The 19,997-nt window shown below is 44.0% G+C and overlaps 1 protein-coding gene across 3 annotated transcripts in view; it reads left to right on the forward strand.

The window, feature by feature from the left end:
• Positions 1–4,996, forward strand: part of TRAF3IP2 (TRAF3 interacting protein 2) — a 41,349-nt gene extending 36,353 nt beyond the window's left edge. For 2 of the 3 annotated variants that reach the window (XM_082855633.1, XM_082855634.1), the window contains exons 8-9: positions 1,891–1,965; positions 4,401–4,996. In XM_082855633.1, coding sequence (XP_082711759.1) covers positions 1,891–1,965; positions 4,401–4,547 — 222 coding nt within the window. In that variant the 3' untranslated portion in view covers positions 4,548–4,996. Of the gene's footprint in view, positions 1–1,890; positions 1,966–3,900; positions 3,958–4,400 lie in introns of all 3 variants that reach the window. The other variant, XM_082855635.1, reaches the window with a different exon arrangement.
• Positions 4,997–19,997: the final 15,001 nt, after the last annotated feature.

A 19,997-nucleotide genomic window follows, 5' to 3' on the forward strand; every position in this document is an offset into this window, starting at 1 on the left:
AATGGCTCCCAGAAGGCCCATCTCTGGAAACATAAGAGATGATGAAAACACACCACCGCCGGGGTAGCCTAGTGGACAAGCAAAATTGTACAGTATGCAGTGTCCTGGAAGTCAGGGACTAAATCCAGTTCTTCACTTTTAACTTACAGGCCCTACACCCTTCCTCTCACTTGTTTGTGTTCGTGTGGTTGGTGCTTTTAGTTGCACCTCACTCGGGTCATTTTAAAATATGCCTTTGGTGTCGTCTTCTGCATTTTAATGTGAGATGGCACTGAGAAAACACCTCATGGAAGATTTGTGTGTGTTGTGACTCTGTGTGTGTGTGTGTGTGTGTGTGTGTGTGTGTGAGTGTAAGAGTGAGTGTTTATGAGGCTGTTTCTATGGTGATTTCAGTCATCACCACTGTCACTTTCTTCTCTGTTCTGTTTTTATTCCCATGCGTGGTGAAGACTTCTCAGTTATAAAAATCAGTTGGAAGATGAGATAGTTGGGAACACGTAATTCCTCATATCCTTTGTCATCAGATGATTGAAAGCTTTGTGCTGGTTACAGGATTTGAAAGGCTCTAACTCCTCTCACGTTGAAAATTCTGGTTTTGATAGAGTTCTTGGCAGCTAAATCTTGCAGGGCCACCACAGTGTCAGAGCAAATTGGAAGTGGTGTGGGAAACCTAAAGCTTGGCAGATGGAGCTTTCCTCATTGACCTCCTAGCCTCGCCTCCCTCGGCCTCCCTCAGCCTCCCTTGCCCTCCTGTGCTCTGGCCTCAACGCATTACTAGCTGGTCCCAACCCCACAAACATTTCTTCACACCTCCAGACATTTGCTCATGCTGTTTCCTCCGCTGAGAATGTTCTTCCCCTCCCCCCATTTTCCCTGTCTGACCAAATTCCAATTTTCTTTTAGTATCCAAATGACAACTCCCTTGTAACTCCTTCAAACCACTGGTGTAGAAAAGGATGGCCCCCACTGGGCTTCCACAGCGATTTGTTCATACCTTTCACACTGCACTGTGGTCGGTAGTTTTCCTTCCTGCCTGCTCATTAAATCGCTGGTTTTGTGAGGATAGGAATTATATCCATGGTGTCTGGTAAACTGGTTCTCAAAAAAAAAAAAAAAAAAAGATCCTGATTTGTAGCATTTGCCCATTTCCATGGTACAAATACTCTCACATGGCCGATTTCAACCTACCAATGTGAAGTCACTGAACACAGAATTGGGAAGAGATGCACATGAGTGGCTTCTGTGAACTGCTATGAGGCAACTCAGCACACCCTGTAAAGTATTCTAGTCCTTGAAACCCCAAGTCCAGCACAGAGCATGACTTTTTTTTTTTTTTAAATCTCAAATAGGTCTTTTATTTTTTACATAGTTTAAAAATATTTGACAAGTGGTTTTCAATAACAGTAACAATAGTTCCTTTATTTTCCTAGATTTTCTCGTTCTCTTAGGTGTTTTATTTTCTTACGTATTTTATTTGGAGAAGGGGTCCTTACCAGACTGTCAAAGGGACCCATGGCATGAGAAGGTAAAGTGAGTGTCTTTAGAAGACTGGGGAGAGACAGAAGCTATTGTTAAAGATATGCACAAGATGGAGAGTCCAGTGTGAGCACGACCCGGGCACTGGGGTGCGGGGCCTGCCTTCACAGCATGGGGGAGAAGGTGGTGGTGCCGACCGGGCCCCCTGACCACAGAGCATGACTTTCAATAGGCCTTCGATACATGACCGATGAATGAGCAGATGGCATACACGTGTGATGGACAGTTTAAAGTTATGAGTGTGTGGCACTGAAGGAAATCAGAATAAAAATCCCGTGCGGGCTTGCATGATCGTGAGTACCATTGATTCATCCTCATTCCTGAAATTAATCCTTCAAGTGTGTTCTCTTCCAGATGCAGATTGAGTTCATAAAACAAGGAAGTATGAACTTCAGATTCATCCCTGTGCTCTTCCCAAATGCTAAGAAGGTAAACAAACAAACGGTTTGTTTGTTATCTGGGATTTTAAATGGAAAAGCTTGTCAGCCTTTTATCCATCCTTCGAGATAGCAGTGTTGCCAGAAAGATCAACAGGTTGTAGCACTCAGTTGAGCAGCATGAATCAGGAAGGTTTCAGAGCTTTACCTGATAGACCATCCTAATTGTTCAAGCAGCCATCACACACAGAGAAGTAGTTTGTGTTGTAACTCAAGAGACGAAAAGAGACTGTTCATCTGATACTTCTTATCTCTTGCACATAAAAGTCGAGATGTGTGCATTTTTTGCAGGCTGTTCCACGGAAATGTTTGGTTACACATAGTTCAGCTCTCAAAGCTGTAGAATATGGGAATTAAACCTATACAGTTACCGAAGGGAACTTTGCTGTGGGTCATATGAGGGTTTTTTTCACTTGAAGGGCAGGCCACCAGATTTGGAGAACAGGGGCAAAAACATCTGAGGTCCCACGCCAGGCTTGGAGAAGCGAAGGCAGCAGTGTAGTAAACATCTTGGGAGCCACACCACGGCACCCTGAGCTCAGGCCCAGCCCCACCCTGGAGGATCCCTAGATGTCAGGACTGCACTGAGACTTCTGCCCTGGGTGAAGGAGGGTTCCATTTATGGGAACGGGACCCCTGGGGTTTCGCAGTTCACAGCCTGCCAACAGTGTGCTTTCCATCCCTCGCCCAGGCTCTGACTGCTCTCACTGCAACATGTCCTTCCTGGTCTCCCTGTGTCCGCTTTGACCCTGTACAAGCCATCCCCTGTGCTGCCATCAAAGAAGAACATCCGAAATGTAGATCTGTTCTGTCTCTGTCCAGCTTAGAAATTTTGTGGTGGTTTCCTACTGACTACAAGATCACATCGGTCTTCCTTAGTATGGCGTGCTTGGCCCGTCAGAAGAGGGCTGTGCTGCCTGCCTGGCCTTCCCTCTCGCCACCGTGCGCACAGATGACACTACGCCCTGGGCACGGTGGTCTGTTTCAGCTTGCCCTCACACACGCCCCACTCTTTCATGTTTCTGTGCCTTTGTACTTGTGCTCCCACTGCTCTGCCGTGCCCTTCCTTGGTTGTGTGTCCGGCGAACTCTTGCTTATCCCCATAGCACCCAATCCCTCTAGCCTCTCCTCCCCCGTGCCGATGTACTGAATAGTCCCTCTCTTGAGAGCTCTTAATTATAGTACCTGGAGTCAGTGGTGCGTGGCTGGGGCTGTTGGGAGTAATTGTTTAGAATTACTGGAGCGTTATGGTGATAGAAAAAAGCAGACCAGCTTTTAGTTGGTTTTGTTATTGTTTTTTAAACTTCCTCAAACAGTCCCCTTGTTTACCCGCTCTCAGGGCAGACTGCACCCCCCCCCCCCCCCCCCCGCTGCCCCGGCCACTTGGCATGTTATGGCCTAGAAAATAGTTACATTTTGACTCCATCATAAGACTATGAACTCCTCAAGGCAGTAATTGTGTCTTTTTCATTTGGGCATCATCAATACCCAGCATGGTGCCTGACCTACAGCAGGTGCTCCTGTCTAAGCTCATCCTGCAATCCCCAAAGGAGTCCTATCTACTCAGTGAAAAATCTCTGAGGCCCTATCTGAGACAGCCCCCTCTACTTCCAAAACCCCTCCCCTACTCTCTTTCATTCATTCTTCTCTGGCCGCACTGGCAAACATGCTTCCACCACAGGGCCTTTGCACTGGCTCTCCTAGCTGCCTGGACCCAGACATCCACAAAGCTTACTCACGACTCTGTCACGTCTTTGCTTGTTTTCTCAGTAAGACCTCTCCCTCACACCCTATTTAAAACTGCAAATCTTTCATCCCTGCCCAGCACTTGCTACCCCTTTTCTCTGTTTTATTTTTCTCCACAGCCTGCATTACCGTTGAACCCACTATATATTTTACTTATTCATTGTCTTTCTTTCCCCAACAGAATGTCCACTCCCCGAGGGCACTCTGAAACTGCACCCTCACAATCCCTGGCTTACAGGTTCTGCTTTTGCCTGATAACTGGGATCTGGTGGGCTTCCTCTGTGAGCCAGCCCTGTCGCTGGAGTGAAAGGATAATGAATTAGATTAAGCCCAAAGCCTTGGCACCCTTCTGCGGAAGCCACAGAGGAGTTCACACCACTCTGCATGACTTCCGTCCTACCCCTTTTATGGGATCATGGTGAAAAGCACACTGAGATGCAAAGGGCAGGTAGCCTGGGAGACTGAAGGAAGATGCTGGACACATGTGCTTTCCATAACAAGCTACACAGCTTGCACCCGGAGCCATTTCACACTCGAACCCCTTCCGAAAGCAAAACAGTACAACTCCCAGAAGAATTTAGTAGGAGACGCCCATGAAGGAAAAATTGGGAACTGAATCTGGGATCTAGAGTCCAGGTTTTTCTCTAATGGCTTTTGCTTCTGTCACTCTCTCTCCCCTAGGAGCATGTGCCCACCTGGCTTCAGAACACTCACGTCTACAGCTGGCCGAAGAATAAAAAAAATATCCTTCTGCGGCTGCTCAGAGAGGAAGAGTATGTGGCTCCCCCCCGAGGGCCTCTGCCCACACTTCAGGTGGTTCCCTTGTGACTCCCTCCATCCCCAGATCTGGGGGCCATGCCACGTTTGGGCCCCTGTTCTGACGAGCACTCTTCTGGCTGAGGTTGTGTGGCAGTGTTCAGGGCTGTTGTTTTCAGTCCCTCCCTGAGGGGCCCTCCCACCCCAGAAAACCTGTTCTGCAGGGTCTCTTCCTCCCAGCCACCCCAGACCTCAAAGGACCTTGTCTTTGAAACAGAGGCCACGGATGCTCTGCATTCCCTTCTTCTTAAGCCCACTGCACGTTCCTCCTAAGAGTGTGACGTGTCCAGAATGGGCTCTCAGCACTTAGCAAGTAGACAGTACAAGTGACATTGCAATAAATGTCAACGACCACACTCTCCCATCAATTTGGGCTACTTTTCTGAGTTAGCCAGATGCTGTGTGTCTTTAGACCACACTGATTCATGTACAAATAATAAAATATTTACTCTTTTGTAAAATTGTGTTTCACTTATCTCAAAGGACATAGATATATATTAATTTATCTAGGCAGGTGCTTCCAGGGACATCAATAAAGCTGCTTAAATAGAATATTAGACAAATGTAACAGACTACTTTGTATTAAAGGATTAAGGCTAGAGAGTTAAACAATCCCTTTTAACTTAATCTTGAAAGCTTTATTCCTGCAGTAGAATTTTTTGAACAAAACAACTTTGTACCATACACAACCATGATTCTAAATAAAATCATAGTTCTTAGGAAGATGAGTACTTATCAACTATAAATAAGAAACCTTGCTGATGAATTGCAAAGAACACTAGTTTTCTTTACATTATAACCTAGATGTCTTCTGGGTACAGTGAATGTCTTTGTTTATTTTTGTTTTTTTGCGATACGCGGGCCTCTCACTGTTGTGGCCTCTCCCGTTGCGGAGCACAGGCTCCGGACACGCAGGCTCAGCGGCCATGGCTCACGGGCCCAGCCGCTCTGCAGCTTGTGGGATCTTCCTGGACCGGGGCACGAACCCGCATCCCCTGCATCGGCAGGCAGACTCTCAACCACTGTGCCACCAGGGAAGCCCAATGTCTTTGTTTTTAAAACTAGGAAGAGAAAAGAAAAGCTAGTATACCCGAAGTCCTCATTTGTAAGACTTTATGACGAGTACCTTTAGTGTCATAGCATTTGGGACCTGGTAAAACTGACGTGCTTGTTTAGTTAACTCAAAGTGCCTGGAAAACACCCCAGACACAAACATCAAGGCTTCCTCCTCTCTTTTTATTGTCTTTTTTGGAGGTGACACCATCATTAAAGATTCTACACAGAGTTGTACAAAAGTGGCATCAGCAATGATTACTCTGAAATGTTTCTAGTTTGTGGAGGTTTAATAATGTGATGTTATTACGCCTTCCTCACTTTGGAGGCCTGTTCTGAGCCCTCAGCCACTATTCCTCCCCGAGGTGAATGATGAGGGAATGGTCCTCATGCATTCATCTGCAGGTTTGCAGGGGATGGAAGTGGCCTAGGGCTGACTCAGTAAAAATAACCTCTTAGCCTCAAAGCTTTATTCAGACCTAAACTGATGTTAGGGGTGACGTGTGCAGAGTGCAAGGCTAGAGTCTTGTCTGATATTTAGTGACTAACTGAAAACTTACAACGTGATTTTTAATTTCAGTGACTGGTTTCAGAATATCTGCCTGGTTAGTTCAATTTCTGTATTATTCAAAGGCATCTCAGTTCATGGCTACAATCGCAGTATTAGACTAGCTCTTTCTCAGCTCAGTGCCCCCCAGAATTGTTGTTGATACCGTTTTTCTTTGCTTCCTATTAAACAAATCACCTGTTTAAAGACTGAGCTCTTCTCGGAGCCGTGTCTGCGAGGGAGGCAGGCCCTCCGTTTCGAACATTCCAGACCCTGTTTCATGATGTTTTGCCAGGAGCCTTCTTAACCTCAGTCACTTCATCAGCCACCTCAGCCACTTTGCCAAATGCCCCATTGTCACCATCACCTTTGCCAAATGAATTGCAAAGTCCTATGACCACTGGGAAATGATCCAGAAAGAGTCTCTCAAAACACACGATCTTTCTGTTTCTTCTTAATGAACCAAGAAGAATCAGTGAGACCCACCTCCTAGTGGCAAATGAAAGAGAAGGAAAGTTAGAGTATGGGAAAATGTCACAAAGAAGAAATGCCTCTCCCCCTGAAGAATTATGCAATATTTTTCAAGGTATATCGTTCTATAAGGGCCCACGAACCAAATAAACCACCACCAAAACGAGAAAGGATGAATGAAATCACCAACGAAAATTTAATTCCCATATCATTTATTTCTGCCAGGGAATCTTCAGTCTGGAAAGGACCCTAGAAATCATGCACCTCTGCAGTTTTGTTTTAGGCATGAGAAAAGTGAGGTGCAGAGCACCCGTGGCTCTGCTAAGCTCACCCTTGGGCTAGAACACCCTGGCTTCCAGTCTACAGACATTTATTCGGTGAACCTAGAAAACTTTCTGGGTTTTGATGGTAGATTTATTCAACAAATGACCCAGTATCTCCTGGAGGTAAACTGAGCTTTATGAACATAGGAGAAGGCTGAGGGAAGATGCACCTCTGTCCTCTGGTGGCTGGAGGATTAAACGATCATGTTGCAACTTGTTCTGTGGGAAATTCTTTGGGGGGGTTAATTATTGCTGTACGGAGGGTGACTTTTCTTGAAGTAGTTTGGCATGTTTATTTTATCCTGCTATTCTATGAAACCAAGGCACAATTGAAAAGATCTTGACACCTTCCAGAAGCTTACAGACAAAACCCGCCAGTAGATCGATTTCTTTTCGTTGTATCTGGCCAATCTCCAAAACAACAACCATGAAAAGGCTTTTATTTTTCAATACTGCGATAGTCATTTTTCCCTCTCTCTTCTTTTCTGTTTTTTCTCCCTCCCGCTCCTAATTCTACACGAGTGGTACTCGTTGGAGTAATACTTAGCTGCTTGGAACACCTGCATTACCCTTCATGAGAAATGTGTGGGTCTGGCTAACTCTCCTTTGGGTGGAGGGAGGCTGCAAGAAGGGAGACACATCAACAACACAGAGGAGCCTCGCTCATTCAATACAGCTGGCACTGGGGAGGCCTGGTGCCCAGGCAGGACAGCATGTTCCTAACTTCATACTGATTTGTTCCATTTTCTATTGCAAAAGGCTTTCAGATAGAATCACTGGTGGGAGGCTTTCGCAGACCCTGGGCAGTCACGTGCTGCCCACCCACCCACGTGAGCTACAGCCCCTCCATCTGTGATGGTGCATTTGCTCCCAAATCTTTAGCCTCAAGCCAAGCAGGTGGGACCTGTAAGAGGAACACTGTAGTGTAGTTCTCTATTTAACTGCCCAAGAAGCTTCTGAGTCTGGGGTTAGGTCCCGCTTACTGGGGTGTGTAGGAAGTGATAGTTGAGCCTTTGCTGAACAATGAAAGTCTTGGAGGAGCGAAGTGTACCTGGGCAAAGGTGACCATGTTCTGGACCTGCCTGCTCTTTTCTAGAAACGCTTGTACGGAAGGAGTAATTGCAGCCCCCAGATCTCCCAGGACTTGTAAACTAAGACCAGGAGGGCACACGCTTCTTGTCCCTGGCCTGACCTCCTTTGCTCCCTTCACCAGGAAGGTGCTGACGGTAGATGGGGGGGTGAGGGAGGCGGCGGCGGGGAGGGAGAGGGAGAGGGAGGGCGAGAGGGAGAGAACTCATGCCTGATGGATCCCATTAGGCTTAGTGTGCAAAGCAAGTTGAGATGAAGTAGCTGCTCTGGTATGCGTCCAAAACTGCTGTTCTATTTTTAGTCTCTCCAGCGTGCTTCTTAGCCCCGCATTGTGCGCCTGGGCACCTGGATCGGCAGCGAAACATGGAACTGAGCCACTCATTTGTAAAGCTGGAAGGAAGGAGGCCGTTGATGCGGGGCTTGTTTATCGCTGACGGGGAAGGGAGACCTGGAATGTTAATGAGGACGGCTCTCTGAAGCATGCCTTCATGGTTAGCCAGGAGTTCAAAGGAAGAGGCAGGCTCAGTCCTGTGCCGAACACATGTGAACCGTTGATAGAGGGAAGGAGAAATCAATTATGCTGTCGCAGGCCTCCATGTCATTGTGTTGCAGTTGTTAGGAAAGGTAGGACAAGGACCAGATCTCAAAAGGAAACAAAGCCACATGGCCTTGAAGTATAACGAGTTTGCCATGGCAACTGATGGAAATGAGCCTCCTGGGCACTGAGCAGGTGTGTTATCTTACAGAATAAATATACTTCTCTCACTCCCAGGTTTTTATAATAAAACCTGTGTTTGGATTACTTTCCCCTCCTCTTTGTTACCCAGAGAAGCTGGCTGTTGCTCAATCAGCCCAAGGCTCTAGCAAGGGAAATGTAATCGGTGTTATCAAAAGGGCTGCTTTCGAGAAGCTGCCGCCCGGCTTGGCTGCCAGCCTCGTAGCTGAGCAGCAGCTGGGCCACAGGTACCCGTCTGGCTTTTGCCACCTTCCAGGCGACGCCCGGCACAGAAATCCACCTGGTCACGCATTCACGGAGGCGTGACAGGGAGGCCCTGCTCTCAAGCTGGCACGGTGGTCAAAAGCTGCATTCTTCCAGGGAGAGGAGAAATGTGAGAAGGTGAGTTAGGGACCCGGCCAATTTTCAGCATCCTGTGTTATCCGGGATAGGGGTCAAGGGTTCCCTGAGTTTAGAGATTAACAGATTCTATCTTCCAATCTGTTGTTATAACAAAGTTCAGTTACTCAGAAACTTGCAGAGAGCTGCTGTTTCCCTGAACTTTAAATCGTCCCTCTCAAATGGGGTCTGGGGTGGCAGATTCTCGGGTCTGAAATGCACACAAAACGTGGAGATTTTATAAAACGCTCCTGAGTCAGAAAGAAAAGTTGACTTTGCACTGTTACAAGGCCAAAAATAATACAGCAGGATAGTCCTATTTTCATTGCTCTCACTTTGTGACTAAAAGAAAACTTCCACTCTGGCTTCAAATTGATTTTCAAAGCAAGATGCTCATTCATAAGAGGCTCCTAGAACATGGACAATTCTAGACTAGGTTTGGGCAAAACAGCCAGCCTGAGGAGAACTGTGCAGTCAGGGCAGCAGCTAATGCTCCACAGCACCTAAACCCCATCCCCTGCTTCTGTATGGGCTCCTCCTTTCCTCCAACGAGATGCCCAGCATCAGCTCCTGCTCCTCTGGTAGAGTCCTGTCCCCCCAGACGATGCCCCGGCTGCCCCTCCACACATCACCTTATCTTTGACCCTAATAAGAAAAAATAATGGCTGCCTGAAGAATGAATTTAAGCTGTGGTGTCAGTGTGGAAAGGGTTTCATGCACTAGCCCTCCCAGGCAAAGTGGTATCACCAAGTCCAGGCACTAAACCATGCTGTGTAGTATGCTTAAGAGGGGGTGGGGGCATTCCAAAGTGAGTGGGCAGGGCTTTCCCACAGTCAAGTTTTTAAAATTCAAGATTCTAAACTAGGTCTTTGGATACTAGCCTATACTTATTCTTTGAAAAGACACGTGAAGCAGAAGTCTCTGATATCCCAGTGTGTGCATGAAAGTTCTGGTTCCATCCTGCTACCATTTCTAATGAAACTGTCACGTAAAAGCTAAACCAGAAAGGTCAGGGGTATGGTGGGGAATGGGAAGGTTTAAGCAGCAGTCAGTCACAGATCAGCAACCAACATCCAGTTATTTACTAAATGCCTACTATGTGCAAGGGGCTTATGCTTGGCACAAAGGTCAGTGATACATGCTCTTGCCCTCCAATTATTTAAAATCTAACTGGGGAGAGAGGCCGTCATGTGAAAAGAGATTACCCAAGGCAGCGTACAGTAGACGCTAAGCAAACGGACCAGCTGGTCCCTTTTCCCGGCTCCTCACTATGATTGGGGACTGAGCTCTCATTCTGCAGTTTCAAGGTCAGATTTTCAAAGAAGCAGATGATTGGAGACTTTTCCTAATAAATAGAAGATGTGCTCACTCCTCCTCTCCACATACACCTTTCAGATTATAATATTCAGGCCCTATAAATCACCATGTAAATGAGATCTGAGTTAGGAGACAGAATTTAAAGTATAAAAATGCATCACAGAGTGTGCATATTAAACCAGTAAATGACAGTGCAGCCCACAGGGCATACATCAGGCCTCTCTAGACAGCAGCTTAGACCCGTGCCTCAAGAAGCGCCAGACAGTACTGTAGTTGCAAGCTGAGGAAGTGCTTTTTACACTGCAGCCTCCACAACTGGGGGAGCAGAAACCTAGCCGGTGCTGGGATCAGCTGCGAGAGAGCAAAGGGATTTCTGCACTCTGTTGGGTAGGGTCTGGGGAGTGTTCGAAGTTGAGTCTGTCAGCTAAATATACAAGTAACTGAGCGAGAGAGCAGAGAATGATAATGTGCTGGAATGGGCAGAGAGACTTTCTCCATGAATGAGTATCGGCATGGTCCAGTTTCCCCAGACAAAATCTGTGGCAGAAAACTGACCAAGCTGATCTGTGATGTGTCTTGACGTGTTTCATACTTGAGTGAGCGGTAATCAGACAACCCTGAGTTTGAATCAAACCTGTTCGCTTACAAGCTGCGTGATCTTTGGCAAGTTACTTTACCTCTCAGAGTCTCAGCCATTGAAATGGGGACAACAGAACCAACTCCTAGGGAGGTTGTCGGGACAAGGTAAGACGGGTGATATAAAGCTTCTAGAATAGTGCCTGGCACAGAGTAAATAATAAATTTTCCTTCCTTTCTTGCCCTTTCCTTCTTGCTTTCCACCTCATAATTAATGATTACTTATGGGAACTTTGGATATTTTCTTATTTCTAAAAAGTCAAATAGCAAATCCTAACAACAAACTTTCATTTTAAAAATGAAGCCTTAGGAGAGGTCAGCATATGAGCTTTTAAGCTGAAAACTTCCGTCTAGTTTTTCAGAGAAACTAATCAGCACAGTTTGTTTTCTTAATAAGGCCTGCAAGAGGCCATAGCGGACTCGGAACAATCACAGCATCTGGAGACAGCCTTCTTCCCTCTAGCATCTTGCTAAGGAGCAAAACTCAAGCAGCACTGGCTTGGACGATTAGAGTTATAACATATCAAACTTGGCAATGAGGTTTGACTTTAAAGGAAACTAACTTTAGAGATTCACAACGGGGCCTCAAAATTAGGATAATGGATTTGAAACTATTTTGAAAAGTAATTTGAAAGGCAGTATTGTGTTCATATTATACCTATTACTTAAAAGCAAGTTTTGAATTCAGGTTGGGAAAACTGCTATGCTCTCCCCTGGCTCTGCATTTTCCAAGAAATGAGGCATCACTGCCTTTTCCTCCCAGTCCACTGTGAACCGTCCAGCCAGGGAGAAAAGTAGGGGTGGGCCTAAGCAAACATTTAGATTGGAAGTTAATTACCATATTGATTAGTGTTTCTTAAACCTCTTCCTTTTTTCCCAAAAGGAAAAAGTTCTCTTGAGACCACCTTTTATGTTGACTTAAATAATTTTCATCATCTTGCTCCTTAAATACGTGCCAATGTATAATTAGGTATAAATGCTTTATACTTATAGCTCATTAAAAACTATAAGTACACAAAATGAAAAAGTTCTAGACGTCTGTTGCACACAGTGTGAATATACTCAATACTACCAAGCTGTACACTTAAAAATGGTTAAGACAGTAAGTTTTAGGTTATGTGTTTTCTTTACCACAATTAAAACAAACCATAAGAAGAAATCAAATTTAACAAGCTAGATAAAAACAAGATCACCAGATAAATTCAAATAAGAAACATTAATTTAGTGTAAAAGTGGTAAAGTTTTGCTGAAACTAAGTAGCCAATGTTGGATTTAATTACAATGCATACATGTAATTATAAAAGCATAATAAGATGCTTTTATGCATTTTATGTCTCAATTGTTGACCTAAATATTTGATTATGAGCATGATGGACAGTTCTTTGATTCGCAATCATTACCATAATTTTTCCTTCCATCAGGTTACTCATTTGAAACCATTAGTTGATTATTTTAATTGGTCCAACTCATCTAAAAATGGTTTTCTCCAAACTATAATATTGATAATTATTTTTTAAAAAAGCTCCTAACAAAAGTCCTTCATGGAGAATATTTGCAAGCTGATATGCCATATAAACACACACACACAAACACATCTGTCAATAATCTGAAAAAAGTGACTGCTTTGCCTAGCTTCTTTTGAGTTCAACCTATGATACCAAGAGACCTGTAATGACTCAGTTTTCTCTCTACTTTCCTCTATTTGAACTATTGTAAAGCTTCACTTATACCAGTGCCATGATTCACTTGGCCTTCACTTTGCATGAGTACATCATTTGTGTATCAAGTCAGCCAGCTCAGTTCTTTTTTCATCAGCCTGTGACAATTAAAGTAGCATGGTTATTTTTATGATGGAAAGTCAAAATTAATTTATTAAATAAAGACATAAATCTCATCACTGAGCAGTTTTAGATTTATAGTTGGTAAGAAAACGCAATATAATTTTTACTGAACAGAAATCAAGATGGTTTTTGTATTTTGATGCCAGGAATGCCAATCTAAAACTACCACCAATTTAAAAGTTAAATATTGACACATTACCAATCACGTGGTACCAACCCAATTTTAAACACAAAGCACCAACACTAAAAGTATGTGGTTATAAAACGAACATCCCAGATATGCTTATATTTTATAATGTAAGTTTTTTTTAGATCATCATTGAAATGAAAACACATTATTACTGATGGATCATCAATAATACATACACAGACCTCTAGTTTGAGGAAAAACTGATACTATATACATAGATAATAGAAATCTTTAAAGAATTAGAACACTGCAAAAGTGGAGTGAGGAGGGCATCCCACGAGTGGGATAGCTGGTGCCAGTGCCCAGGCAGCTCAAGAGAGCCACCCCTGCAGAGGGTCAGCTTAGCTCAGTGTCAGAGCAAAAAGTGGAGTGAGGAGGGCATCCCACGAGTGGGATAGCTGGTGCCAGTGCCCAGGCAGCTCAAGAGAGCCACCCCTGCAGAGGGTCAGCTTAGCTCAGTGTCAGAGCCAAAGCAGGCTGAGAGGATGGCTCAGCGCAGGGTGGCCCAGGTGGGCTGAGGATTGAGGGTGGGAGGGGCAGCCCGGCAGGAGGTTTCAGAGCCCACGTGGGGTGAAGGGAGTGTTCTTGCAAAGGCATAGCCTAGTGCGAGATGTTGGCGTCGAGGCAGGATGAAGAGGATATTTCAGAGCCCAGGTGGGGTGAGAGGCGTATCTGTGTAGGAAGGTGGTCCAGCACAGGTTGTTATAGCCAAAACAGGTATGTTACCTAATAAGATACAATAAGAACACAGCATCACTTCTGTGGTATTCCTGACAAAGACATATGCATAACTTAATCATGAGAAAACATCATATGAGGGACATTCTACAAAATGACTGGCCCATATTCTTTCAAAGTGTCAAGGATATTAAAGTCTAGGAAAGATGGAGGAACTATTTCAGATTGAAGGAGACTGGAGAGACATGGGGAATAATTACATGGTGTGGTTTGGAACTGGAATCCTTTTGTTATAAGGTATGTATGGAGAAATTTGACTGGAGTCTGAGGATTAGACCCCAGTGTACCAATGTTAATTTCTCAATTTTGCTGTTTGCACTGGAGTTGTAGGGGAATGTCTCTGTTTGAGCTATGTCTCTGTTTGAGTTGTAGAATGTGAGCTATGATATTCAGGGGTAATGGAGGAATTGGATTGATAACTTCCTTTCAAATATTTCAAGGGAGAAAAGATCTTTGTACTTTGCTTGCAATTTTTCTGAAAATTTGAGATCATCTCAGAATTTTAAATTTAATGAGATTGAGGAATGTTGTTTCTTTCTTTAAAAAAAGAGGACAAAAAATTCACGTATACAGTCTGACCAACTATATAGAAATGTCTTGCAAAGTGGTAAGGGTTCCCATATTAAGCACTTATAATGGGTCAGTCAGATGTTAAACTAAACAGTTTGTGTATCTTATCTTATTTAAATTTCACACCAATCTTACAAAGTGGGTACTACTAGTATCATTTTACAGATGAAGAATCTGAGGCTCAGAGAGGCTGAGTAACTTGCCCAGGCTCTTAACAAACCTACTGTACTGCTCAAGAAAAAAAAGATTGGAAAAAAATTTCCGAAAAGATTGGAGATTTTTGTTGTTGTTGTTGTTGTTGTTGTTGTATGCGGGCCTCTCCCGTTGCGGAGCACAGGCTCCGGACGCGCAGGCTCAGCGACCATGGCTCACGGGCCCAGCCATTCCGTGGCATGTAGGATCTTCCCAGATCGGGGCATGAACCCATGTCCCCTGCATCGTCAGGCGGACTCTCAACCACTGCACCACCAGGGAAGTCCAATTGGAGAATATTAATAGCAGTAGTCTCAGGACAGTGGGACCACAAATAACTTTTGGTTTTTCCTTTTGTAGTTTTCAATATTTTCCAAAATATCTACAATGGCATGCTACTTTTGTAATTAGGAAAAAAGAGAAAGTTGTCATTTACAAAATAATCATTGTGGAGCGATGTTGTAAAAATATGTTGATTATTCAAAACCATACTGAACAACCCAAACTATTACTAGTGATACTATCTCTTAGTCGTGATATTATTGATGACTTTCATTTTTAATTTTTTGCTTCTCTGTAATTTACTGTTTCTATAATTAATTTATTCATTCAACAAATACTTACTGAGCATCTGCTATGATTTATTTTTATAAGAAGAAATAATTTTTAAAGAAAAAAATGTACTGTATAAGTCCAGAGTTGTAAATTTTATTCAAAAGAGCAAGGAGGAACAATATGTAAGCTTGGAAAAAGACAGGGCACCAAGGTGTTACTAGCAGTTATGTTTCAGTGGTGAGTTAGTGGAAAGTTTATCTTTTCTTAATACTTTTCTATGCTCTCCCAGTTTTCAACAATATGTATTACTTCCACATTCTATTCATGGCTGTGTCTCCAGTGCTTAGAAGAGGAAGTGGCACATGGTAGGAGTTCAAGAAGATGTTTTGAATGAACGAATGCTTTTGATTACAAATACCAAAAGTATACAGTTTTTAAAAACAGCAATAAGGAGTTCCCCAGTGGCCTGGTGGTTAGGATTCTGGGCTTTCAGTGCAGTGGGCCGGGTCCAATCCCTGATCGGGGAACTGAGATCCCGCAAGCTGTGCAGTGCGGCCAAGGAAAAAAAAAAACAAAACAAAAAACAGCAATGACCTTTATTTATTCATTCCATTACGGTAGTTGACAAACTGTGCATTCAACCTGTGCTTTCCTAAGCTGGAGAAGACATAAGAGAAGGCCCAGGTGTAGTAGGGCGCTCTAGTGGCCATTTAATGGGTGGTGGTGAATGGGGAGAACCATGTGATGGGAAGACAGGGTGAGCAGAAAGATGGGAAACTATTCAGAAGAACACCATAATGTTATTTTATTGTATTTATTAAGATTTCTATTCAACCTACTTTTAGGAGAACTGGTGACACACCACTATACCAGCATATACTGAGGACAGATCTTGTGTTGTATAGCTAAGTTTCTTGGTAGTGGTACCTGAGGTTCACAGAGGAGTGGGATGAGGTTGGGATGACTCAGTCAGAAGCTCCTGTTTTGCTTGTAATTATGAAGCTCATTTTTCTGGTTTTATAAAGTAACATGGATCAAAACCCTAAGAGAGACTGGATATTAGGCCAGTGTGGGAGAGATGTCCCTTAGATGGTCCATGAATCAAGCTGACCACCCAGCATCCATCTCTCCACTTGGCTCTTCAACTCTCAACTCATTTTGGAGGGAGGTTATGTGCTATGTGATTTTGCCAAATTTGAAGATTCTCAAAAGTCACATGAAGTAGTCCTTATGTGTATCCAGGGATTACTAGAAGAAACAAACCTTTCTGGTCATCCTTGAATCCTTTCTTTCTCTTACAGCAATACATGGGCAAATTCTGTTTGTTCTACCTTCAAACTCTCTCCAGAGTCTGACTACTACCCACTCTCTTATCTTACTTGGATTATTGCAAGAGCCTCTCAACTATTTCCTGCTTCAGCCCTTGGCCCCCTGGTATATTTTCCTCACAGCAGCTACAGGATTCTTTTAAAACCTAACTCAGATCATGTCTTCACCCAAACATCTGCAATGGCCATAGCCCTTATAATAAGGTGCCCACTTGGGTCCCACAACTCTCTCTTACGTCTCTGACCTACTTTTCTACAGCTCTCCCCTTGCTCGCTCCCCTCTAGCCATCTTGACTTCCTTGCTGTTCCTCAAACATGCCAGGCAAACTATGCCCTTGCTGTATCCTCTGCAGGATGCTGTCCCCACCCCATCCAAACGGCCCTCTCTCTCTTCCTTGGGATCTCTCCTCAGATGTCACCATATCAGAGAGACCTTTCCTGACCATCTCTGTAAGTGGAAACCAGCTCCCCAGACACCATCTCCTTTACCTTGCTTTTTTTCTTCATAGCAATCATCATCATTGGGACAGTTCTGCCCACCAAGTATGTCTGATTTTCCTAAACATATGATATGATTGCACTTCCTCACCTTTTGAAGTTGGGTGCAGCCACCTGACTGACTTTGTCCAGTGCCACGTGAGGAGAAGGGTCGTGTGTCACTTTCGGGCATAAGCCAGTGCGCAGTTCACCACTCTATCTTCTCCCTCTCCCACAGAGACTGGCCATGCTCCAGATGGGGATTCTCCGGGCAGCCTGGGTCCCAGAGTGAAGCTGCACAGAGCTGAGCCCCCAGCTGACCTGCAATGAACACCCAGTGTAAGTCAGAGATAAACCTGGTTGTTTTAATCCACTGAGATTGGGTTGTTATTACCACAAAGTGACTAGCCTATCCTGACTGACACACTCTGCCATATTCCATACTTGTTTGCTGTCTCCCCCTCCCCCTGTCTAGAATGTAATCTTTTTGATGGTAGGACGCTATTCACTGTTATATCTCCAATGCCTGGAACAGTGTCTGGCACGTGGCAGGTGTTCAATAAATAGCTGTTGGCTGACTGACTGAATGATAAATTGATCACCCCAGCTGAAACAGGAAGATTTAACAATGGCAGGTGTTACTGTTCCTGGATGCATCTACAAAAGCATTCCTTCGATCTTATCTGAATGAGAACAAAATGGTTCCAGATTCAAGATTAGAAGTGCAGCCGCTCATCTCACCAGACACAGTCTGAAAGCACAAATCACCTATGGGTACATAACCTAGCGAGCTGTGAAAGCACATAACGTAGTTAAAGTTACAACACAAATGGAGATGTGGCATACTGCTGAGGGGACTCAGTGACAACCGTAAATAAAAAGCATTGGCGACATTTGTCGATGCTGATGGTGATGTGGTTTCCTTTCCCCTGTGTGGACATTAGCATTTGTAATGAACTGAGCTTCAGAGGCCTGGGATTTTATCTGCCGTTATCACAAATTGGTGTAGGAGCCCCTCTCAGGACTTTTGCAAAAGCCATGTGTGCTTTTCTGAGCTGCTTTCTTTTCATGGGCTTCCTCCTGGTATGCCTGAATTTGGATGGGGATAATGCATTTCCTGTATCATGTGGCACCGTACAAGGAAACGCATTGTATCCCCTAGGAGGAAGAGTACATCTGTAAGTAGTTTTTAAGAGTGTACTGAGGACCTTGTTAGGGTGGCTTATTCTCCCAGTTCCATTTGGTTGATGAAGTGGATCACGTGACAGATGTGCATAATAAACTGCTTCAGTTGCTGCCAGTGGGAAGCTCAACCTATAAAATGCGGAATCTCACGGACTCATTGAGGGCCGAGCAGGCTGATCACTGAAGAGAGAAGTCTGCCTCATTGTGAACTGTCATTTCTCACTGCCTCATACAATGCACCAGTGTTACTAGGCTTTGCTTTTACTTCCTCCCAAAGTAACTGCCTTTCCACTTTATTCCTAATTCAAACTGGAAAGGCAGTTGTTTCTGTATATGATTCCCCAGAGAGCAAACATTATTAAGATATGCAAGTAACCATCCATTAAATATACCTGCGAGGAGTCTTTATGTATTGTCATTTAAAAAGGAAACGTATGTACATCAGAAAGTAGGATTGTGGGAGCTTTTTTTTTTTTTGCCTCTTTCATTCTCTTTTCCCCTCATCCTTTTCTTTATTTTCTTTCTCTGTTCCATTAGCTTATTTTTTTCTCTTTATATTCATTGGTAATTCCCTAATGACTACAGTCATAAGGGATGTAACTTGTCTCCCATTTCCATGGGTGGTACAGACAGTGACATCCAAGCCAAAAACCACAGGTGACCAACCTATTCCAGGAGTGATCTAACTTGCAGCTCATTCTAGATGCTCCTGGGTCACTAAGGAACAATGACTGGAGAAATAAAAAGCAATAATGCAAATTTTAGCCCTAGATATGATCATAGGGAAAATGATGAAAAAGGAGGTAAGTCAATTTGATTCACTTCTACCACGGAGCATCCACATGTGCTCAGCACCAGACTAGGCACTATGGGGAGCCAAAGAGAAAGCACACGGCCCTTGAAAGTCAGTGAATAAAATATGGTGTATGCTGACATATCCACATGCCATAATAGCACAGGCAATAGGGCCTTAAGGTGGTGCCAGGGGGAAGATCTCAGTGAGAACTTAAATGGTCAGGCACAGATTTGGGCTGGAGGCAGGAACTGAGCTAGACCTTGAAAGACAAGTAGATTTTGAATGCTGTCAAAAGAGCAAAATAGTCTATTAAAGAGGTCAAGAGTGCATGACATCTTGATCAAGTTCAGCTGTTTGGGACACCGCACAGCCCCTATTTCCCAACTAATCACATGTCAGCTGCACAGGTTATATAAGAACATTAAATATATATATATATATTTTCTTTCATCAGATGTTAGTATAAGGCAATTAACCACAACATGAAGTACTGAGATGTCACATCTGTAAGCTTTAAATCGATTGTGAAGACAGCAGAGTTGTTTTTCTTGTCTACCAGCGAGTGTCATGGATTAAAAGTGCTGCTGAATTTAAGGAAATTACATTTAAAAAATGTAATCTGGGAAATGAGAGCTTAATCTTCTAGCAGCAAAACAGCTTATGAAACTTCTTTTGGAGACTTTTCAAAATGTGAGATTTGGCTTTAGTGAGTTTAGGGAATTTTCCTTTGGCGACAGAAAGCTGGCACTGGGACACTATAGAAAGCCCCCGGCACCTTAGCTACCTCCTTCTGACTCTGATTTCTGGCAAGAGCCAGAAAATCCCTGGCTCTTTTCTGCAGAGGAATCGCAGGACTTGACAGCAACTGTTGAGTTCACACAGAGATGGAGAGTGCCTTGTTCCCAGGGTCAGCTGGGGTGGGGCTGAGAAGCAGCCCAAGGCCAAGAGCTTGACTTCCTGACCCTTGCAGAAAAGTGCAGTGCTCTTTAATTTATTCCTGATCGGAATACTTTGCTGTGGTTTTCCTTTTAGAAAAGGAA

The sequence above is a fragment of the Leucopleurus acutus genome (assembly GCF_964270905.1).
Source record: "Leucopleurus acutus genome assembly, chromosome: 15".
NCBI classification, from domain to species: domain Eukaryota; kingdom Metazoa; phylum Chordata; class Mammalia; order Artiodactyla; family Delphinidae; genus Leucopleurus; species Leucopleurus acutus.